Raw genomic sequence first — 22,974 nt, forward strand, 5'->3', positions numbered from 1 at the left:
ATACAAAGTTATTGTCTGTTACACCTGCATTTTTATCACTCTTTAATTTTATGTTGTTCTTTATCAGTATGCTTCTGCTGGAGTATGTGAATTTCCCCTTGGGATTAATAAAGTATCTATCTATCTATCTATCTATCTATCTATCTATCTATCTATCTATCTATCTATCTATCTATCTATCTATCTATCTATTATATAGTGCCTTTCAAATCTATCTATCTATCTATCTATCTATCTATCTATCTATCTATCTATCTATCTATCTATCTATCTATCTATCTATTTACCATGTAAGTAAAGCAGATTCATTATATTTTTATCACTTTATATTCATATTTTTAAACAGCAAGAAGAACTACATTTAAACAGATGGGGGTAGATTTTTGATCATTGTAGAAATTGATAGAAATCTGTAATTCCAAAATAGTTTAACAAAGGTGTGTCAAAAGTATTTTTAAGGTTTATAGGAAAACAATTTGAAATAAAGGCAAGTGTTAGAAAATCTATTAGCGTTAAAGTAAAAGGCAGTGAATGAGAGTTACTATTGGGGTGCTGAGGATTCTGAGTGAAAAAAGTGTAATTAAGAACTACATGTCTGTTTTGGTGACCTGGTGAAAGTATATGACTGAGTCATTTGTTCTAAGTTCTAATCCTTGATGCTTTCCTAGTAGTCAATGGGTCAGCAGCTAATATACAGTATATGGAGACATTTCTAAGTTGCTATGTTCCTTTTCAAACCCTCAAACTTTTGGCAATCTAATTCCACAGACTAGCCTCTCCGTTTGTTTTGTCTTCATGCCACTTAACTACTGGCTCGGCCGTAGGAGACAGAATTGTCAACCAATAGATGTGGACTAAAAGCGGTTGAGGCGGGCCTCAGTTTTGAAAGACACGACAAGTAACCCATTAGAGTAGAACCCAATACATATTGGGCAGGGCATCATATGCAAAGAATATAATCTAGGCGGGGTTTTCATGTAGGCGCGCGGAAAATTGAAGTTTCTTTTAATCAGGGAAGCGAACGCCAGAGAGAGCTGTGAGGAGGTGGCGATCACGAATCTGTTCGCTTTTTGGGGGGGATTTTTTTTTTTGGTGAACTAAAGATTTAGATGTCATTTCTAAAATTTGCACAGTGTGACAAAACTCATTGAGATCATTTTTTATTCAACAATGCCGGTAAGTCTTTCTGTCGCTCTTCCGGAATAGTTATTCAAATATGAGGCGTCCCGCAAGAAGGAGCATTCGGAGTCTATGTATTTAGAATATATAGTGGAACTATGTAGAAAATATATAAACATGTTTGCTGCTATGATGATCTTAACCTTCTCTGATATGAAAAGAGGCGGGAGAAGCGTCACAACAGCTGGCGCTGTGGTGACTAATCATGGCCGCTCTGCTGAGGCCTTCGCTTTTGCTCTTGTTCGGAGACTCGTGAGTGGACAATAAAGAGTCAGATTGTATGCAAGAAAATATTCGTCATTTTTAGGGTTTGTGGTGTTGTTGTTTCTCGCCGTGTTTTGCATTTCTGTATATGGAACAGTTGTATACTGTAAATATTTCTGCATTGCGCGCATTCGAGTTATTACTTATTTCTTGTCTTCGTGGATTTTATTTTACTAGCTGGTCTCGGCATGAGCTTCTTTAAATATGAGCGTTTAATGCAACCTATGGAATTTTTCAGTATCACTACTTTGCCCTCCCTCTGTGTAGATTATTAATTTGCTTGCTCTCGTTTCCTGACATTTGGCCTCCGGTCTTATCTGGTGGTGTTCGACGCGGATGACCCACCTTCCTTCAGTGAGTGTACTTGTCATAAACGGGGCTTCCATGTTTACTACTTGTAACCAGAGGTGCGTGCTTCTCAGGGCCTATCGGAAAATGTCTGTGAAGGTGAAAGCAAGACCGTGGAAGAGCAACAAGAAGAGGATCGAGGACATCGTGAAAAACACCCAGATGTCCAGGCTGCACCAGGTTTGTATCATGATCTAATAATGTGTTAGTGCTCCAGATATTACCATCATGGCTTGTAGAAAAAAAAATAACCTACACTTCTGCATAATGTAGTTATTTACTGTATGCAATGTAGAACACAAGGTGGTTCAGTGACCTGTAAAATACTGCCTGACACTGAACCTGCAATGAGATATTTCCCAGTACTGTAAATCTTTTTTGCAATCAAAACCAAAATAAACCTGTTACCCCCTCGAAGACAATGCACACATTTTTTATATATTTAATTATAAAACATTTTTTGTGTGATTTCTGTTTCCTAGATTCTGATGATGAAATTGTAGTCAACAAAAAGTTTCGGAGCAAAAATGTTTTGTCAGACAGTGATAGTGATTCTGAATTGGAACAGAAGACTGGACCTGCAAATAGTCTAACCTTAAAGTCTGCCAGTGAGGAGGAGGAGAAGGAGGAAGAAGAGGAGGGAAAGCACCGCAAGCCTACAAGGAGAATTAGTCGAGTAGACAGTGAAACTGAGGATGAGAATGAGTCCGGAGAGATGGAAGGAGACTTATGTAATTCCAAGAAGAAAAAATATAAGGATAAGGTTGCCAAAATTAGCCGATCTCAACAAAACAAAACTCTGTTTGATGAAGATGATGATGAGGTGAAAACACTGAGGGGAAATGTTTCTGATTTATTTGAAAGTGTTTCAAGATTAATTCATGTTGTGAAATGTTCTCTTTGTTGCTCTTAGGAAAGCCAACCAGTCCATGAGAGTAGCTGTCTTGCCAGAGATGACGACCTGTTTGACACTGGTCTGAATGAAGGAGAAGAAGAGGACGAGCAGGATCAGGTGAGCCATCTTAGCTTAAAAATATCTTTTATCACACTTTAACGGGACAAAGTCTTTTGACTGCAATTTAAAGTGATATTCCCAAATGCAATCTGCATTCTTTCTGTATCTAGGAACATTTGAACTCTGAAGGAGAGCAATTTGAAGAAGTGAAAGAGAAGAGAACGGTGAGTGTGTTTTTAAAAACAAGTAGTATGTGTCTCTTAGATCATTACAGAAGAACTGCTGTAGCGATGATGTTGCTGTTTTTGTGGACAAGAATATGTAAACCTTACATGCAGGGATTCAAGTTTTCAAACTGGTCATCTAAGAATTCTATTTTGTTTATTGTATATGATCTGCGCTGTAGTGCCATGTTTTGCAGAAGAGTGTACAAATAATGGTTGGTACAACTGAGTTTCTTTTTGCCCTTTTTCCTGCAGGAGCGGAAGGCAGCTCGTGTTAGTAAGGAAGCTATTAGACAGCTGCACAGTGAGAGCCAGAGGCTGGTGCGAGGTAGGTAGTGCTGGTATTTTTTCTTAGTGCCCATTTTGGCCTCATGTAATTGATAAATTTTGTTTCTCCATATCTCTTGTTTTTCCCTTCCAATAGAATCAGCTTTGGGTTTAGGGTATCACCTTCCAGAGCCCAAAACAATCCATGACTTCTTCAAGAAACGGCCACGGTTAACCTACCAGGGCAATGCTATGTCGTTGATCAAGTAAGGACGATTCTCCTGACACAGTACATTAGTGAATTAAAAAAGAAAGATTTTATACATCTCCATTTGAGTGTATATACAAGCAACACATAAAGGCTGGATTAAAGTGTAGTTAATGCATTTTTCAAATTTACTTTTAAATTTTAATACTGGATAAAACTTCTTTTAAATATACTGTTGTACATTTGTGGAAACATGTAACTATTATACTGCAATGCACATTAGATTTTTTTTTTTTTTTTACTTTTGGCAGATCAAATAAATATCAGCCATGTGTAACTGAAGAGAAGCTAGATAATGAAACAAAGCTGGAGACTCCTTCTGACAATCTCCCTGTGGGAAGTGAAAACACAGCTCTGCAGCCTCTGAATGGCAGCACTAACTCGACAACAGAAGATGGATCTGCAGAGGCTTTGTCTGAACCATGTAGATCAGAAGTATCGACTGAGACGGCATCCACAGCCATTTCACATTTGCCGGACTGTACTCGGAAGGAAGCTAATGCAGAGATTCTATCTGTTCGCCAATCCAAATCACTCAGGAACAAACTGGAAAAACTAAAGCAGCTGGGTGTTGCACCACCACCAACACCAAGGTTATGTGCCGATGATGGGGCTTTTGTGAATCTGGATGTATCAAGTGTAAATCCAGGTGGGTGGTATGATATATTCTTGGCTATGACCACATGTAATGACTAAGAGTCGCACTGTGGCCAAGAGTAATTCCATGCATTTCTTTTTCTAGACCTGGAGGCCCTGAAGGAACGCTTTCTTCGCCATGTCCAGCCCACAGTAAAGGCACGGGCAGATTCTACCATTCAGCTCAGTGTTGTGCGTAAGGAGGTTGGGCCAGACGGAAAAGAGGAACTCAAGGCAGATACTGTTTCTGTGAATCTGACAGGGGAGAGTGGATTAATGACTGGCCACAGCAAGCCAGGTAGTTGTCGGGACAATGTATATGTTAACAGATCTATCTAGGCAGTTCATTTTTGAAAATTGTTTTGAGGTGGTTCACTGTAGTAATCTTTTACAGTATTTGGGCTGGCTGCCTTTTTATATTTCTTTCTCTATGGTTTGCAATGCTAGCTTCTGTGACTTGGTGTTTTTGTTTTTTCATGATTGATTGCTTCCAATTCTGCTTACGCTCATCCATCTTTCTATTTTCCTATCCTATTTCTACTCCTTTTTGTATCCTCTTCTTGGTTTCTGAGCAGGACTTGTTCCTTTTCTTTGTTCACTGCTTAAGATTCTGCATCCTGTTGAAAACATAATGGTGTTTTTGAATTCTTTATCTTTTTCCAGGTGAGAAGTTGGTTTTATTGAAGTCACAACTCCAGCAAGCCATGGCTCAGCGCAGGAAGGAGGAAAGACGGAAGAGAATGGAATTTGATAAGATGAATAATGAAGAGTGCTTGGAAGATGAAGAGGAAGAAGAAATGACAGAAGAGTCTGAGGGAGAAGAGGAGGAAGTGAGCATTCTTTTTTTTTTTTTTTTATTGAATTTATATGGTCGTCAAATGCCTATAGACATTTCTGAAATCTCAACCTACTTGATTGCAGGAGTGTTCAATTGTGCCATAGTCAGTCAGTTATTTTCCAACCCGCTATATCCTAACACAGGGTCACGGGGTTTCTGCTGGAGCCAATCCCAGCCAGCACAGGGCGCCATGCAGGAACCAATCCCGGGCAGGGCACCAGCCCACCGCAGGCCATAGTAACTTTTGATATTTGTTTAAATTATAAGCATGGAAAAGGTGCTACATAAATAAAATCTAGTATTGTTATTATTATTTATCAGTAGTTAATTCCTTCCAAGTAAAATAATTGTTTTGTAAAAATTAAGTTGATATTTTTATTTACTTGATATAATGCTTTATACTAAATCACCTCAAACTCTACATTTATTAGTAAGTGTGCATACAGTATGTGGCTTCCTTCATACCCCTTGGACAGATCAGGTAATTAGTTTGGTCCTGGTTTAGTACATAAAACGGAAGGGGGGTAAATACCTTTGACTGTCTTGAGCTGCTGTTACCTTTTTGTGGCTTTTACTGCACTCCACTGCATTTAGCATAGCTTTCATTCTGAAATCTCCAGAGTTGCATCCTCCAGGCTGTAAACACAAACACACATTATATATATATATATATATATATATATATATATATATATATATATATATATTTATTCTGTTTTCTCTTTGGAGCTCTCAAATATATCATTTTCTTTTTCATCATTTGGTCCACTTTACAGCCTATTATGGGAATTTGATCATATTAATTGAGTTTCATGTTATCTGACCATTTACTGGATGTTGCATGCTAAATAAAAACTATGCAATTATGCAATCCGTTCTCCTGTTTTGTTCTGACAGGATGCTGACTTTTTACTAAGACAGGGTGAGGAGAAAGAGGGAAGTGAAGACGATGAAGAAGTTGAAGCAAAGAAGCTGAGCAATGTAGCTGTTGCAGTGGCTACAGAGCCTCCTCCTAGTACCCACATCTCTGATGGCACTCTGCTACTTTTCAATGGCTCCTGTTCCCATGCAGGGTGAGCTTAAATATTGTGACATGTGGAAGGAGGTGCTAGGTTTGAAAAAAGCTTGGTAAAAATGCAAAGACAAGAGACCACACTGCCTGTGTCTATCTAGCTATTTATTATATAGTGACTTTCAGATCTATCTGTTTGTTTAGCACATGAACAGATGTCAGAATTTGTAGGTTATTATTAAACTTTCATGAAACCCCATATCATCTTCCACTGTTTTAATTATTTTGTCAATCATCTGTTCTTAAAGTAATTCTGTATCTTTAGGGATCCTGAAGGTGAAGAAGTGAGGCATTCTGGAGCAGACAATGGCAAAGCAGGTGAGTTTAGCATTTTAACTGTGTACTTGCCTTTTCTGACATCTATAAGTGACAAGGGCACTTATAACGTAGTTTTGGCGTACTTTGTCACAATTTTAAAAAAGAAACTGCATATAAAGCAGACTAACCGTGTAAGTAGAACTTTTCGATGTGCCTCACCTCAACAAGAAGGACTTTAATGCCCAAATCCTCAAATATATAAATAAAAGAGGCAAGTTAGAGTATTCTTATTATAACTTAAAGCATAAGATTACATTTGAGTGAGAAAGGTGCAGCAAATTGTGAAACAGCACATCTAGATCTTTTATCAGGAAGTGCTGGAGACCAATTCTAAAAAACCTCTTTACTAGTTTCCCTAGATCAAGACATTTGCATCTGTTCTTTATGAGAAAGAAATGTTCAATTTATAGTGCCATAAATAGTAGGAAATAAAAGTAAGCTATGCTTTTTTTCCCCCTTCTTCCTGTCCTGGTCTTTCATGTGGACATTGCACCTGTTTCAGAAGAAGATTCTTCATTTCCTTCTGTCCAAAAAGAAAACAGCCATAACAGCAGCTTTGAACTGATAGGATCCATGATTCCATCATACCAGCCAATTAGCAAACAAGGTTGCAGAGGAGCTCTTGTCTCTGGCTTTCGATCTCCATCTCCAGGACTGTTCAGGGCCAGTTTCTTAAATTCTGCTTCAAAGGTTAGACCTTTTTTGCTTTTTTTCTTGCAGCGGGTGTGCTGAACAGATACAGTACGTCTGCCTTTCTGCAGTGAAGTTTTTTGTGTGTAACTCTCTTTTTCTTTATGTTTAAGAGTTCTGGTAAGCTGTCGGAACCTTCACTTCCTGTTGAGGACTCTCAGGATCTCTACACTGCTTCTCCAGAAGCTAAGGATTGTCCTCTAGGAGATGGAGAATCACTATTTCGTTTCTCTCTAGAGGAAGAGACACAAAGCCAGCTTCTAGATGCTGATGGCTTTCTTAATGTTGGCTCTCGTGGCACCAGCACCTTGACTAAATACCCACGTAAGCACCAGCTAGTACTCGACAGCCTAGATGAGAATGCAATGGACACTAATATGATTGAACTACTTGGCTTTTGCTCTGGAAATTTTCAATCTCAAAAAACAGCGGACCTAAAAAACAAGCACCCCACCAGCCAAGATGGAAACATGGGAGAGCTGCTTGATTTGTGCTCTGGAAAGTTTCTCACTCCTGAAGGAGAAGGCAGGAGGAATCAGGCATGTAGTACACAGGATAGGAACATGGGGGAGCTACTTGGGTTATGCTCTGGGAAGTTTAATACTCAGGATGAAGAAGAGGACAGAAATAAGGAATGTTCTACAGAAGATGAGAATATGGAAGAGCTTTTAGGCTTGTGTTCTGGGAAGTTCTCTTCTGAGGAGCCAAGTTCATGCAATGAAGACAGTGCTGACAAAAAGTTTGAAGTGGCTGGTAAGAATTCTCTACTAGTATACTTGTCTATGCAAATGTTAATTCAAATCAGCATATTTGTATTTATACGTTCTGTTTGTTAACAGCACATATTTTAAGGTATCAGATGGGGTTGTTCTTAACAGAGTCTGCATTATGCCACTGCCAAAGCAGTACACTTCATTTCATTGGCATTGATTAATAATTTGGTACAAAGTTGTACCTCAGTTGTTAGGGTACATGAAAGTTGAGGATATTGACTTGGGTGTGAGTTTTTGAACTAATAAGTGAAATCCCCAGTGTTCCCCCGCTTTTGAATTATGTGACACTACATATAAAAGAAGGGGATTGGTGAGGTTAACATTTGCATTATAATGAGTACCTAAGGTACATTGAGATTCAATGGCACTCTTTAAATAACTGTTTCGAGACCCCCTACAGTAGCTATGGCCAGTCTACAAACACTGTTTAAAACGAACATTTTTTTGACTGAGGAGCTCTCCCGACAGCAGGATCGTGCCCCGAGTTCCAGCAGGGCCTTATGGACTATGTAATGTTTTTACGCAGCCCTCCTGGATACCTTGGGGGCCACCAGGAGTCGCTGTGGGAGGGCTTATGGGCTCTTTTGTGCCTTATGACCCGGGAGAACGTCACAGTCATATGACGGGAAGGAACGACGTGCTCCCGGGTTGAAGTAAAGGACTGATTGCCCTGACCCGGAAGGAACAAGGAACTGTGGACTGTTGGGACAGAAACACCTCCGGGTCAGGGGCTATAAAAGGGCAGTGCCTCACTCCAGACAACGAGCTGTTCTGGGAGGGAGAGGAGAGAGTTTATTGTGTTTATTATAGTTAGTAGTGTTTTGTATGAGTAGTGTGGAAGGTGCTTGGTGCACTGTGGAAAAAAATAAAAAGTCTTGGACTTTTACCTGGTGTCTGGAGTTGTACCTGAGGGTTCAAGGGAGCACTAGCGCCCCCTACTGCCACTATAGATATAGATAGAGAGAGATGTAGATATAGAGAGAGAGAGCTATATAGATATAGATAGATATGTAGATATAGAAAGATATATATATATATACAGGCCAAAAGGTTGGACACACCTCCTCATTCAATGTGTTTTCTTTATTTTCATGACCATTTACATTGGTAGATTCTCACTGAAGGCATCAAAACTATGAATGAACACATGTGGAGTTATGTGCTTAAATATAAAAGGTGAAATAACTGAAAACGTGTTTTATGTTCTAGTTTCTTCAAAATAGCCACCCTTTGCTCTGATTACTGCTTTGCACACTCTTGGCATTCTCTCGATGAGCTTCAACAGGTAGTCACCTGAAATGGTTTTATTTATATTATATTTATATAATATAATATATATATTTAATAGAGAGAGGTTTAATTAGGTCATAATAACCTTTATCTGTGTAGCTTTAGGAATTCTACTTTGATTTGCTTTCCTTGAATGACTACCCAGGATTCAATTGAGAATAGAGCTGGATATTGTTGTGAAATCCTTTAAAGTTTCCATTCTATTCTCGGAGGAATCTATGATCAGTCTACTCCTTGTTTGGTCTTTTGTTTTGAAGGAATGAGTTGCTCTAGACAAGGCATCGGTGGTGCCATTTACCTTCCACATTTTGAGGGTGGCTGTTACTATGCTTGAAATTAATGTTGCACTGAAATGAAAATTCTGGACTGAACCATAATTTTAGAAAACACTGGGCTAAATACCAAATACAGAATACCATTTTTTGTATGAAGTATTTTGTACCATTGCATAAGTCCTAAATGAAATCAATTTCACTTTACCGTATGGCCTTCAAGTAAACTGAATTATTATAAAACAATAAGCTGATGAAAAGTTTTTTAAAGTCATTCTTTTCAAAGACAACACATTTGCAAAAAGAAAACATACAAATGAAATGAAAATTGATACATGAATAAATAGCTAAAATCTTACAAATTGTGAGTGGAAATAGCTTGTTGGAAGGCCTTGTCTGTTCCTTGGCTGGCAAGTCATACAGATCCACACTGTTTTTAAGCTCTGATTGTTTAAATTAATGTCACACATTTGGCCAAAAGGTCGAACATTTTAACTCATTTGAGTGAATACCTAATGTAACATATCTTTCTGTTTGTAGTAGAATATTTTCAATGGGTAAAAATTCAGTGCATCCATAGTCCAAATGAATAATTATTTACTCAAGAAAAAAAAACCGACAGATCCTACAGGAGCAGCTGTTTTTTATTGTTATACTGTCATTTTTGAACACAGCTTTAGGACTGTTGACCTTCTTTGTGATGTGGAAGGCAATTGATTACACTATAACTAATATACATTACTAATAATAAAAATCTAATGCTTTTTTTCTTATTTTTAATACATCTTCATTAATTTTTCCATATATTGATTCTAAAAAAGTTAAATGCAGGTTAAAAAAATCTGATTGGCTGTAAGGAAACTGGATGGATAGATGATTTCAGGCTGTTGAGCAAAAAAATGTAAAGATATCCAAACACTGTTATATTTAAATAGTGTGCATTTAGCACACCTTAGAGTTGTAGAAGAAGTGAAAACCCCTTACTTGTTCTGTGGATTTTGGAAGATGGTTCCTCCCTCATTGCCTAATTTGTTGAACAGGCAATGAAACTTCTTTTCCACTTTTGTCTCCCTTTGACCATACCAACCACTTAATGTATGGAACCATTCTTTTCAGATTTTGCATCTTTCTAGTCAGGTTTTGATATTGTGCTATTCTTTGTTGGGATATGTCATTGTCTTGATTTTTTTTTTACTTGCATTATTTTTGGGATCTTCTTGCAAATGCCTGACTCTTATGCATTCTGTAAGTAAATTTTTTACCTGATGTTATTGTTGGATGATGTGATGATTAGTGCTGTTTCGCCATAGCTGTGGAGTTCCCAGTTCAGCAAATCTATGTGGCATTTGCACGTAACCCCAGCATCCAGTTTTCCCTGACATAGCAAGATAATGCATTGTAGATTGAATGCCGTCTTTAAATTAACTTGATATAAGGTGTAGCGAGCGGGTAAGGGTGGGATGGGGTGGATATTTGACTCCATGTTTTCTGCATTGCACCTTGGTCCTTTCTAGAGCTGGTACCTGTGTTGTTACCAATCCTGCAGAGATATACTCTAATTCCCTGTTACCTTACGTTGGACTAATTGGGTTTTGAAAAATGGATTGATGGATTTTTATTGGCATATTTAATTTAAAGATTTCTACTTAAGACATAAATTATTCTGCAGTTACAGCCTTTTTTCACTTGGCTGAAATGTCTACCCAGATTATCACACTGAGACAGAAACTATGTATGTATTCAAGATTAACTATTGGATAAAGGAATCATTCTTGTCCTCACCAGGCGATATTTTATTTTGGCACAGTGATAGTGACAAGATTTAACATTCCAATGTTCTGTAGATTACTGATGGCAGATTTTATTTTCCTGTTAATCTGCTTTCCCTTGTCTGTTTTCTAGATGGTTCTTGTAGCTTGTCCTCACCAGCTCTCAAAATGCCTTCCCAGGATACACAAAAATCACATTTAGAAGGGGCTACCTGTAAGAGGTGAGTTTGTTCAGAAGGGAACATGAGAGTCTGAAATGATATATAGCTCTTCATAGGTGAAAATAATCAAGGCACCTTTTTGTGTACTTTTAGGAATGATGAAGAAGAAGAAGAAGAAGGGGATGAGAATTGTGAATTCCAGCTGTTAACTGATGTGGGCAGTACAGGAACAGAGGAGGTAAAGCAGTCAAAAATTTTTTTTGTCTTCAGAATATATACAGTAGTTACCATAGCTTTTAACTGTTTCTTTGGTTTTGCTTAAGGAGGAAAGTGAAGGTGAGAATGATGCTAGAAAGGATGATGATGAAGATGAGGAGGATATTTATGCCCGACGGAATGGTGTTCGGAAGAAGATGTAAGCAGCCATTAAATATCTGAGGTTCTATTTAATAATGCAGTATTTGATTGGTGGCTGGATTTCATGCCCAAATGATGGTGGTGATAACAACATTTAAAAATAATCTCTTACAGGAGAGAATAGAGCTGCAAAAACCTAAATTCAAAAGTATGTGGTACTATTAAGAAATACTGCATATTAGCGCCAAAGGAAGTGCATTTTCAGCTTTGAATTTTAGCCACATTTTTTTTTTTGATTCTTCCCAAATGAGTTAAAATTATAGGATATTCTAGTGCATCTAGTGTTTTTGGTAATCTTCACATTTTAGTCAGCTATGACTCTCTCCCAACAGGAAGCTAGAAGACTTTCTGGAAGATGAAGCTGAACTGTCAGGAAGTGAAGTGGGCAGTGAAGATGAAGATGATCGAGCAGAATGGGATGAATATGAGGAAGAAGCTATTGATGAAGAACTACCTTCAGATGAAGAACTGCAGGATCAGGTTAACAAGATTCACATGTGAGTACTATGTGGGTATACTTCTGCTTGGAACCCTTTGTTGATATATTTTGTGGTTCTTGTCTATCTCTGCGCTCACAGCTCTCACTGGTGGAAGCAGGGGAATGTTGCTGTCAGGATACAAGTACACAGTTGGCTCAAAGGGTGGGATTGGGCTCTTGTCAAATACTTGTATTGGTAGGTCACATATACAAAGCTGTAACACTGTGCATAAATAACAAATAATGTGGGAACATAGCAATTTCCCTTAAAAGCAATAGGGAATCTTTAGATGCTACTTTACTTGTCCCAAGAGGGAAAATTTAGCTCTTCACAGAAGCTCAGTAGATAAATATAACAAACAATAACCATTCTCAATTCATAATTCCTTAAGGTTTTTTTTTTTTTTTTTAAATTTGGTTAATGTTAAAAAGGGTGGTCACATTCATAGTGAGGATTGCCTTTTGTGAGGAATAAGAAACATATTTGCTGCTACCTTGGCGGTCTTCCAAAATTCCAACCAGAAATTTATGTGTATAGAAGAAAACAAGAAGGTTTGACATAACAAGTGGTTACCATTCAAATCATCATAGCATATGAATGTAGGTCATGTAAAGAAAAGTAATTGGACAGTTTGGCCACTAGATGGCACAGCAAACAAGCAAAGGACTTGGTGACAGAAGCCTTTAAAGACTTGCATGTCTTGTGAAATGTCTGGGCTGCTTGATTTTAAAATGCCACGGTGGCTCCCCTCTTTCTAGTCTTGGACTGTGTGCTGTACCATGCCTTATGCCAGGACTTCTAGATCTCACTTTATGGGGGGGAACAATGTCTTAAATTTCCAGACCTAGCTTTACTTATCTATCCCTGTGATTATTTGGTTTGCACCCTCTGGCAGATACAAGATAGGCTTCCCTCTATCTTTCTGGTATATTCTTTTGCAAATTGTACTACCATTGCAAGTGTGGGCAATATATTTTGCTGTAGACCATGCCTAACTCTTAACCTGACCTGTACCAGTTTTGGTCCAGGCTTCTCCTTGCTAGCTGGGTAACTCTTTGCAGTATATATATAAATATCAGCTGAAAATGGATGCATCTTTTAGTCACCCCACATGTTCATTATGTGCGCAGTGATACTAGGTAATATTTTACATTTGCAAAACATGAACATAGAACAACGCTGACAATTATACTTTGCCCATTTTCTTTCATCGGATGGATTAGAGATAATGTTACACAAGTTAAGTCTTAGTAAAGAAGGTGGCTTGTCACATTTGATGAAGCATATGTCTTGTTCTCTCAAAGTTGTGGTTTCAGGATTCACTTCCGGTGTCAACCTGTAGCCTTTTTTTAAATATTGCACTTTCCACTAAGTCTACTGATTGTTGGGCTTAATAAGCTAAAATACCACAGTTTTTTTTATTTTTTTATTCTTGCTCTCGCGTGTGTGACCTTAAATTCTCCTTTGTTCAAAGTCGAATCCCATATTTACTTAAACCTTTCTATCTTTTGGGCAGCACAATATTTCTTGCTCCAGATGACATTTGACAATTTAGATGTCCATAATACAAATTGGCTTTTAATGCTGTAGAAAGTGAACTCCCATTTGTGATTTGTTATCACGGCTTCTAAAGGTTCTTGCCATTATCATGGCATAGTTCTTTGTCTTCTAAGTGATGTTTTCTGATCGTGATTAGCAGCACTTCTACAAGGAGAAACTCTCGAGGAAGGAGAAATAATGGTCTTATTTTTGCTATGATGTAAATAACCATGCTGCTGTAGGTGCAGATTATGTTGGAAATAGGCATGCCTTTTATTACTCATGAGTCTAGCATGTGAGGTTGGGAATGTGGTTTGAAGATTATGTCTGTTTATATATATATATATATATATATATATATATATATATATATATATATATATATATATATATATATATATATATATATATATATATATATATATATATATATATATATATATACACACATACATACATACAGTATATAATAATTCCTCTGAGCAGTCTCTCATATTATTTTATCTCATCTTGTAGGAAGCAGTTGTTGGATGAGGATAAGAGACGCCTGCGTTTTTATCAGGAGCGCTACCTGGCTGATGGGGATTTGCACACTGATGGACCTGGAAGAGCAAGGCGATTCAGATGGAAGAATATTGGTAAGTTGGTCTGGAGACTTTAAGCCACTTTAACCCATGTGGTGTAGTGCTTAAGGTTTTGAACTCCAAATCCTGAGGTCATGGGTTCAAATTCTGCTACTGTCGCTGTGTGATCATGAGGAAGGGCAGAGTCGTGGTTCTGAGACTAAGGATCTGCATCAGTATCCGGAATGATGCCGGTTTGATTCCCCGTTACTGCCAAAGGAGACCCTACTCTGCTGGGCTGTTCAGCAAGACACTTAACCTGCAGTTGCTCCAGGGGCATGGTAAAATGGGTGACTGTGCACTCTGATCCCAAGGAGTATACAAAAACTAACAAACTCCTAATACAAGAAATTGTATAAAGCAAAAACAACTTCACCTGCTCGTGCTCGATTTGGAAAAGCAAAAGAAATGTAATTTGATTGTTGTAAGTCACCTTGGATAGAGGTGTCCGCCAAACAAGAAAGAAAACATGTTGTAACCCTTCACCCAGTTCTGCTATTATAAGAGAAATAAAGTTCTGGTGTTAAATACAGGTGCTACAAAGCACTCAAAATAAGACACTCAGATCCTCAAATATTGTAAATATTTACATTATACAGATGCAGGTGTAATATACATTTTCCTTTGCTTGGGGACTCATAGGATCCCTCCCTCCTCTCTGTACTGTTCATGCTCATTCTGTCAAGAGTATGCTTCAACCATCCCATTCCTTTTCAAAAGCAAAGCTATCTTTTTTTTTTTTTCTCCTTCCAGATGATGTGTCTCAAATGGACCTCTTCCACAGAGATTCGGAAGAAGAGGAGTTGCTGGAAGAAGGTGGAGAGACTGAACAGCAGTGGAGAAAGGAGCGATTTGAGAGAGAGCAGTGGCTGAAAGAGCAGGTGAGCATAAGGCATTGTAAAGAAGAGGAAAAAAAAAAAAACTAGACTTGTGTCCTGTAAGAAGTGGAATTGACCGGGCCCCCTTTTTTTTTTTTTAATTCCCAGTTGAAAACTGCAGGGTCAGATGATGACGAAGATAAGCTTGGAGAGGACAGCCAATTCATGAAACTAGCCAAGAAGTTTACAGCCAGAGTGTTGCAGAAGAAAGGTAATGATTTCTAGCTGAATGGTTCTGTGCAGAAACTGAAAAACTGGGGGGGGTGTATCCTCATCATTGTTGGGATGAGGATATTAAACTAAAATGTGCCATGTGTGCTCCCTATTTTAGATTCCAATGTGATACTTCCCAAACAAAAGAAAATTGTGACTCGGAATCCTTTTGAGAAACCAGTTGCCTTATCTCGGGTCAGTTTACGACATCCACAAGATACTCTTCCCTGATTCATTTCTGGCTCAGATGCTACGTTTTTGTCTTTTTTTTTTTTTTAACTCTTTGTTAACAATTTCTGTCTTTTGTCTCTTTCCGCTGTTATATTTAGATAAAGACTGGGTCACTTTTGAGTCAGCCTAAGGAGGTCCTACAGAAGCTGGCTTCCATTTCTGATCTTAATCCTAATGCACCTCGCAACACTAGGAACTTTGTCTTCCAAACTTTATCCCCTGAAAAGGAGAGACCTGTTGACTCATCTGTTAAATCTCAGGTAAGGATTGGGGCTGGCTAAAATCATGTTTTGGTGTTTTTGTGTCTGTTTTGGTTTTTGTTTATTCATTTTTGCTAGGGATGCCCTAATCGGTTAGTCACCGATCAGAATCGGATGATTTTCACCAAAAAAAAGACCTGATTGGTAAAAAGTCTGGTCATCAAAAAAATTTTTTTTTTCATCCCCTGCTTTTCTGAGCTTTACAGTATATTTGTTGCAGTGCTCCTTTATGCAAGGTAATATGGTGGTGCATGTCCTTTTTTGTTTTTTCCTTTTGCAGCAAATCTCCTGCTGTGTAAACAAAGAGTAAGGAGTGGAGGCTTATTTTATCAGTAAAGGAAAAGCAATTGGTATATTATCCATTACCTTAAATAGAGTAATAAACGGGGAAAAAGTAATGGGAGAAGTCATCCTGTGCAAATAGACAAATGGCAATAAAAGCTACTTTAAAGAATTCAGACCTTTTATTTTGCCCTTTAAAATGGGCACACCTTTAATTTGGACAGCGAGCTTGCTTAAAATGTAGTAGATTATGGTTGGAAAAAGAAAAGATAAAGACAAAGTTGAAATTGCTGTTTATTAAACAGTAGGGTTTTCTTAAAGATTTGTGCTGTATTTATTATTTGTTGCTTTGTTTGCATAAGTTTTGGTAAAAAACAAATACTGCATAATTTAATGGTATTCCATATTTTATTATTCACAACTCAAGAATTGCAATGTCTGGCTGATACACTGAAGGAATAAAAAACACACCTGTTTAAGTATAGTATATGTATATTTTAACAGCAAATAGCGGTAGTGTAATTAATGATTTTAAAAGATTTAAATGTATAAGTGTGTGTATATTTACATTTAAGCAGTGTTTAATTGCCAATATCGGTTAGTAGATTGTGTGAGAATATATCTGCATAGATATTTGTTAGAGAAATGGTGAAAACTAAATTTTGTTTTTTAATTAAGGTTTGTTTCACGTTACAGACAAAAATGAAACAATATTACAGCTTGTAATTAGGAGAAGCATTTTATTTTCTTATGTCATATGTATTATGGATAAATATTTTTGTACATATTTTATTAAAGTATGTATTTTATGGAAATTGTATCTTAGTATTTTATGGTCACTGAACAATAAGCCTGCTGAAATTCATTTTGCTAATAAAAAATGAACAGTTAAGGCATGTGGCCAATAGTTTGATTATAAAAATACATTTTAATATAGGACATAAGGCTTCTTTGTGTCTGGTTATGCAATAGCATAGCGTAAAAAGTTTTTCTTTTTATGTGGATAAAGGAAAAAAAATCTGAATCGGTATTGAAATTGCCTGATCAAATGACATGAAAAATGGTGATCGGTATCACCCTGGAAAATACCAGATTGGAGTATTCCTAATTTTTGCTTTATTTTATGTACATTGAACTCCAGATTTGAGGCCTATGATTAGACTGGAGTTTTATGTGACTGTTCATTTTTGATTGCATCTGCTTTGGATTAATTCTGCCATGACTAAACACTTGGATAATCCCAGTTCTCATTCATGTATTCCTATTTGTTTCTTTGATGCTGTGTTCAGAATTTCTACAGCATGCTTGCTGGGAACAGGATACCGTGACAATTCAGATTGTGTTCGTTAAGCAGCATTCATTTATTTTTCAGTCCTTTTCTGCACTGCTTGTGCACATTTGTTATAGTTATCAACCAGAGAAAAAAATAGTGTTGCATTACATAGGTACTGAGAAGTCAATAATAGAGGTGATGGCACACGTTATGTTAAAAAAAAAAAAAAAAAACTCTTTGCTAATGCCAAATTAGTTATCTTAAATTACAAGTACAGATAGACACTGGGGCAAATTAGCATAGCATCTTCTGAAAGGCATTTTAGACTGAAATTAAACATAAAATGTAAGTAACCTCATAATTTAACCTTGTCAAAACTGATAACAAATGAAGTAAACTTCTGCATGCATTAATTAAAATTTTGCCGGATATTTTGCCTTGCCCACATTGTTACTGACCATTCTGTTTTAGCCATATTCTCATATTTAAAATATCAAGTAGAGTAACAATGGGGGAAAAAGTATGCCTCAAATATATTTTTGGAAAAGACTGGCCAAAATCTTACACAGACATGATATTCTGTATGTCACTGCTTTGTGACATCTGCCAAGTGATAGCTGTAGTTTCCATTCTTCAGTTAAAAAGCCTTCTTGTTTCCATTAGTTGGAATTCCAAGCAAACAAGAGTCCAAGAGAGAACTAAATGTGACCTTGTTCCTGTGATTTTTCTGGACCATAGGAGCTGACTGATGAGTGTGTATGTATGTATGTATATACATATATTCTGGAGCCAACCCGGGCACAGACAGGCGGACCTGTTGTTTTCAAACCACCACGTTTTATTTACAATTATATTTACAAATATTGGTCACTCAGACCCAGCCCAAATAGTGCACACAACCCCAATACTCAATCCTGGCCTCACAATGCCTTTCTTCGGGCTGCCTCCATACCTCTCTCGTGCCTTGTTCTGCTTCCACCCGACTCCAGCCTTGAATCAAGGGAGACGGCCCCTTTTATTCTCTCCCAGACGAGCTCCAGGTGGCTCCCGGCATTCCCTCGTTGGCCACGCCCCAGCGTGGTGGAAGTGCCGGCTGTTCTCCCGGCAGCTCTCCGGGTGCCCTTCTAAATCTTCCCCCCAGCACTTCCTGGTGTGGCGGAAGTGCTGAGGGAACAGGTCCCCAAGGCATTGGGGCGCCTCCTGGCGGTGACCACGGGCCCCTGCAGGGTGGGGCTTCCATGCCCTTAACCCGTGGCCCCAAAGCAACCAGGAAGGCGGCCCCCACGTGATCCAGGGTGGGCGCAGACCCACATCCGATCCCTCACGGCGTCCCGGCCGGGTCGTTGCCCCTGGCATTTCTGACAATAAATATATATACACACTCGCCTAAAGGATTATTAGGAACACCATACTAATACGGTGTTTGACCCCCTTTCGCCTTCAGAACTGCCTTAATTCTACGTGGCATTGATTCAACAAGGTGCTGAAAGCATTCTTTAGAAATGTTGGCCCATATTGATAGGATAGCATCTTGCAGTTGATGGAGATTTGTGGGATGCACATCCAGGGCACGAAGCTCCCGTTTCACCACATCCCAAAGATGCTCTATTGGGTTGAGATCTGGTGACTGTGGGGGCCATTTTAGTACAGTGAACTCATTGTCATGTTCAGGAAACCAATTTGAAATGATTCGAGCTTTTTGACATGGTGCATTATCCTGCTGGAAGTAACCATCAGAGTATGGGTACATGGTGGTCATGAAGGGATGGACATGGTCAGAAACAATGCTCAGGTAGCCTGTGGCATTTAAACGATGCCCAATTGGCACTAAGGGGCCTAAAGTGTGCCAAGAAAACATCCCCCACACCATTACACCACCACCACCACCAGCCTGCACAGTGGTAACAAGGCATGATGGATCCATGTTCTCATTCTGTTTACGCCAAATTCTGACTCTACCATTTGAATGTCTCAACTGAAATCGAGACTCATCAGACCAGGCAACATTTTTCCAGTCTTCAACTGTCCAATTTTGGTGAGCTCGTGCAAATTGTAGCCTCTTTTTCCTATTTGTAGTGGAGATGAGTGGTACCCGGTGGGGTCTTCTGCTGTTGTTGCCCATCTGCCTCAAGGTTGTGCGTGTTGTGGCTTCACAAATGCTTTGCTGCATACCTCGGTTGTAACGAGTGGTTATTTCAGTTAAAGTTGCTCTTCTATCAGCTTGAATCAGTCGGCCCATTCTCCTCTGACCTCTAGCATCAACAAGGCATTTTTGCCCACAGGACTGCCGCATACTGGATGTTTTTCCCTTTTCACACCATTCTTTGTAAACTGTAGAAATGGTTGTGCGTGAATATCCCAGTAACTGAGCAGATTGTGAAATACTCAGACCGGCCCGTCTGGCACCAACATCCATGCCACTCTCAAAATTACTTACATCACCTTTCTTTCCCATCCTGACATTCAGTTTGGAGTTCAGGAGATTGTCTTGACCAGGACCACACCCCTAAATGCATTGAAGCAACTGCCATGTGATTGGTTGATTAGATAATTGCATTAATGAGAAATTGAACAGGTGTTCCTAATCCTTTAGGTGAGTGTGTATATGTATGTGTATATATATATATATATATATATATATATATATATATATATATATATATATATATATATAAATAATTTGGCACTTGTCATCCCAAAGAGACAAGCAAGGCTCATTACTAAAGATAACACAATGCCTATCCAAAGCAACCTTGGCACCACAAGACCAGTACTAGTCTTTATGTAGTTGGCAATGGTAATAGAAAATGTTGTAATAGACATTGTGAAAGGAGTCTCACTTCAGCTTTAGTCTACTCCTGACCTAAAATAAACCTGTGATTGATGCAAGATGTCTCCTCCCCATTAAGTATTGTGTATATTGTAGTGACTTAATACACAATTTGCATATCCTCTTATGTTGATGTTTTTTTGTACTGGGAATCATATTTTGAAAAGTGTGATAGCATTCATTTTTGGCAATGTTCTCCTCCCTCAACTATATTCCTAATTTGTGCTACAGTAGTACCAGATTGATTGTCTAGACCTCACAAAGACCAACAATTACTTCCCTATCAGACTTAATTGATTTGTTGAATGGCCATAAACATCTTGTTTTTAAGACAGTCTTTGTGCATTATAGTTGCAGTTGCAAGCATTCCAGGTTTTGCCATGATTAAACCCTACCTGCTTATTTTGTTTTCTATAGTTCAGTATGTGGCCTTCTAGTAGCAGTTATAAACACAATTGGCATGCAGACCTACTAATATACATATATGGCTGTGGTGATCTTCTGTGATGATTTTTGTTCATATTGAGTCACTGTCTCGGTGCAATTATTTGTACATTTATTTTTAGAAATGCATGTACAGTGAATTGAAAAGTTAGTATACCCTTTTCAATTGGGACATAGCTAAAACCAATGTTGCATTATGTGATTTCAAATCACTGTGTATGTAAGGTTTGCCTATTGCATGTGCCTGGCCATGTCAGTTTAAATGAGTGAAAATCGTGGGCATGTCCAATTTACTGACTATGTGCCGAGCACCATCCAACACAACTCCTTTATGTGACAGCCATTATTGTTCTAATTTTTGGCTGATGCCTTTATGCAGGGTGACTTACAACATTTGAGATACAATTGCTTACATTTCTTTTGTGTTTATTTTTCCCAATTGGAGCACAGACATGTGATGTGAATTGCTCATGATCATAGTTTCAGTAGTAGGATATGAATCCACAACCTTTGGGTTTGAAGTCCAAAGCCTTAACCACTAACCCCACACTATCTGCCAATAGTGTGCTGCCTGACAGCAAGTTTTCTGTTCTCTCAAGGTATGTAAAACACGAGACATCAAACAGACAAACTTCTCTTCTGTTTGTGAGGTCAAAAGCCCCTGTGTCCCATACTCCTTTTTGCTGCATTATATACATGCCACTTCTGGTTGAACATTCACTGGTTGTCGGCTCTCACATGCACACAGAACCCGCCCCATGACTAAAGATAAAAATCAGACCTGTTTGATTCTATGGGAGTGTGTCGTGGACTAGTTAATAGGGCACGACTTGTTTCACAGTAGCACATCCACCGACAGCTTCCGACGGGCTGAGACTATGTAAATGAAACTATGAGTAAAAATCACTGAAAAAGGTCTTAACAAGCATTTAGTCTTCATTGACTCTTAAAATGACTAGGTTGACTCTAACAGGATTTACTTTGTAATATTTTTATTCAACAAGAAAAAAGCAAAAATGCAGAAGCTTCATGAGGTGAAGTAAGATGAAAAGAAAGTTATTTTTTAAAATGTCTTTATAGGGTTAGAAAATGTTTTGTTTTTATATATTTCCTGTTATATTAAAAGGTTAATGTGGTGTTGGTATATTTTTTCCAATGACTGAGTGGATAGTTGGTTTTTACTGTTGAAACAGATAAAGATTTATTAAAAGCCTAATGAAACTAAGATCACTGAACTCTGATCTTATGGTCTTAAGAATGTTGTATTCAAAAGAAAATACATTGACGTGATGAGAACATTTTTAAAGTTGTAAATTAACAGTAGTTTGCTCTGCTATTTATTTCAGGCAAAGAAGCGTCTTCCAGTGACCGTGATCACCTCCGCTTCCAAACGACCCAGAAAAGAAGCTACAGAGAAACCAGCAGCACCACAGAGAAGTATCTTTCGATACCTTGAGAACTGAACATACATGGCACTTGAGCCCACTCCAGAAAATTCCTTGTAAATTTTGTTTTATAAATGTATTATTTGTGTTTAATTATCTAACTGTTTAATAAAATATTTTTGAGCCTTTTCACTGCATTGACTGCTTCCCACTTGAAAAAATGTCAGTCCTTATTTTATTAAGGTCAGGCATTTTTTTTTTTTAATTCTGTGATTGGGGAGTTCAGTCAGTTCCTAATAAGGTACCAATTTCTGCATTTTATCCATGATATTAATTAAATTATTGAAAGATGTGAATTGAAAGGTACAAATAAGAGACCTTGTGTGCTTTTAACTTTTTGCAGGAGTTTATATAGATTAGTGTCAGTGCTTGGGAATCCTATAATCCCTTTCTCTTTCCTTGAGGGTTAGACCTTTCTATATGTTCAAACTGGTTTCAGTAAAAATGACACTTCTGAAAATTACAATGTACATTAAAGTTTTATTTTCACCCGTGTGATCACCTAGAAGAAACAATAAACGGATACTATGAGGAAATGTCAGAAATCTAGATTATAGTGCCATTCTAAAATTGACACAAATCATCGTTTCTGGGCTGATGTGATAATTTCAGACAGACTAATGGTGAATTATGCAAGTGGTAACCAAATAAAAGGCAATTTTGTTTTTTTTTTGGGTAGCCGTTAAACTGAACTCAAAACAAGCATGCATTTTGAAGTCACCGTTACAGAATTTTA

At 38.0% G+C, this 22,974-nt stretch overlaps 1 protein-coding gene across 3 annotated transcripts; it reads left to right on the plus strand.

Moving 5' to 3' along the window:
- The first annotated feature begins 993 nt into the window (after nt 1–993).
- Nucleotides 994–22,367, plus strand: LOC120517827 (claspin). Of its 3 annotated transcripts, none has more exons than XM_039740325.1 (24): nt 994–1,176; nt 1,866–1,971; nt 2,274–2,614; nt 2,705–2,803; nt 2,917–2,970; nt 3,226–3,298; nt 3,395–3,503; nt 3,757–4,154; nt 4,248–4,439; nt 4,805–4,971; nt 5,877–6,052; nt 6,317–6,369; nt 6,872–7,059; nt 7,173–7,812; nt 11,297–11,384; nt 11,478–11,562; nt 11,648–11,739; nt 12,074–12,238; nt 14,276–14,397; nt 15,136–15,263; nt 15,369–15,471; nt 15,592–15,668; nt 15,803–15,964; nt 22,140–22,367. In XM_039740325.1, the coding sequence occupies exons 1-24, from the start codon at nt 1,171–1,173 to the stop codon at nt 22,254–22,256; spliced, it is 3,741 nt and encodes a 1,246-aa protein (XP_039596259.1). In that variant the 5' UTR covers nt 994–1,170; the 3' UTR covers nt 22,257–22,367. The 3 variants fall into 3 exon arrangements, with proteins under 3 accessions (XP_039596259.1, XP_039596261.1, XP_039596260.1); XM_039740327.1 differs by having other exon boundaries at nt 11,651–11,739; XM_039740326.1 differs by having other exon boundaries at nt 6,875–7,059.
- The last annotated feature ends 607 nt before the right edge of the window (nt 22,368–22,974 follow it).

The sequence above is a fragment of the Polypterus senegalus genome, chromosome 17 (assembly GCF_016835505.1).
Source record: "Polypterus senegalus isolate Bchr_013 chromosome 17, ASM1683550v1, whole genome shotgun sequence".
NCBI classification, from domain to species: domain Eukaryota; kingdom Metazoa; phylum Chordata; class Cladistia; order Polypteriformes; family Polypteridae; genus Polypterus; species Polypterus senegalus.

Coding starts and splice junctions, on each gene's coding strand:
- LOC120517827 (XM_039740325.1), top strand. Junction 14,398..15,135: donor ATTCAGATGGAAGAATATTG/GTAAGTTGGTCT, acceptor TTCTCCTTCCAG/ATGATGTGTCTCAAATGGAC. Junction 15,264..15,368: donor AGCAGTGGCTGAAAGAGCAG/GTGAGCATAAGG, acceptor TTTAATTCCCAG/TTGAAAACTGCAGGGTCAGA.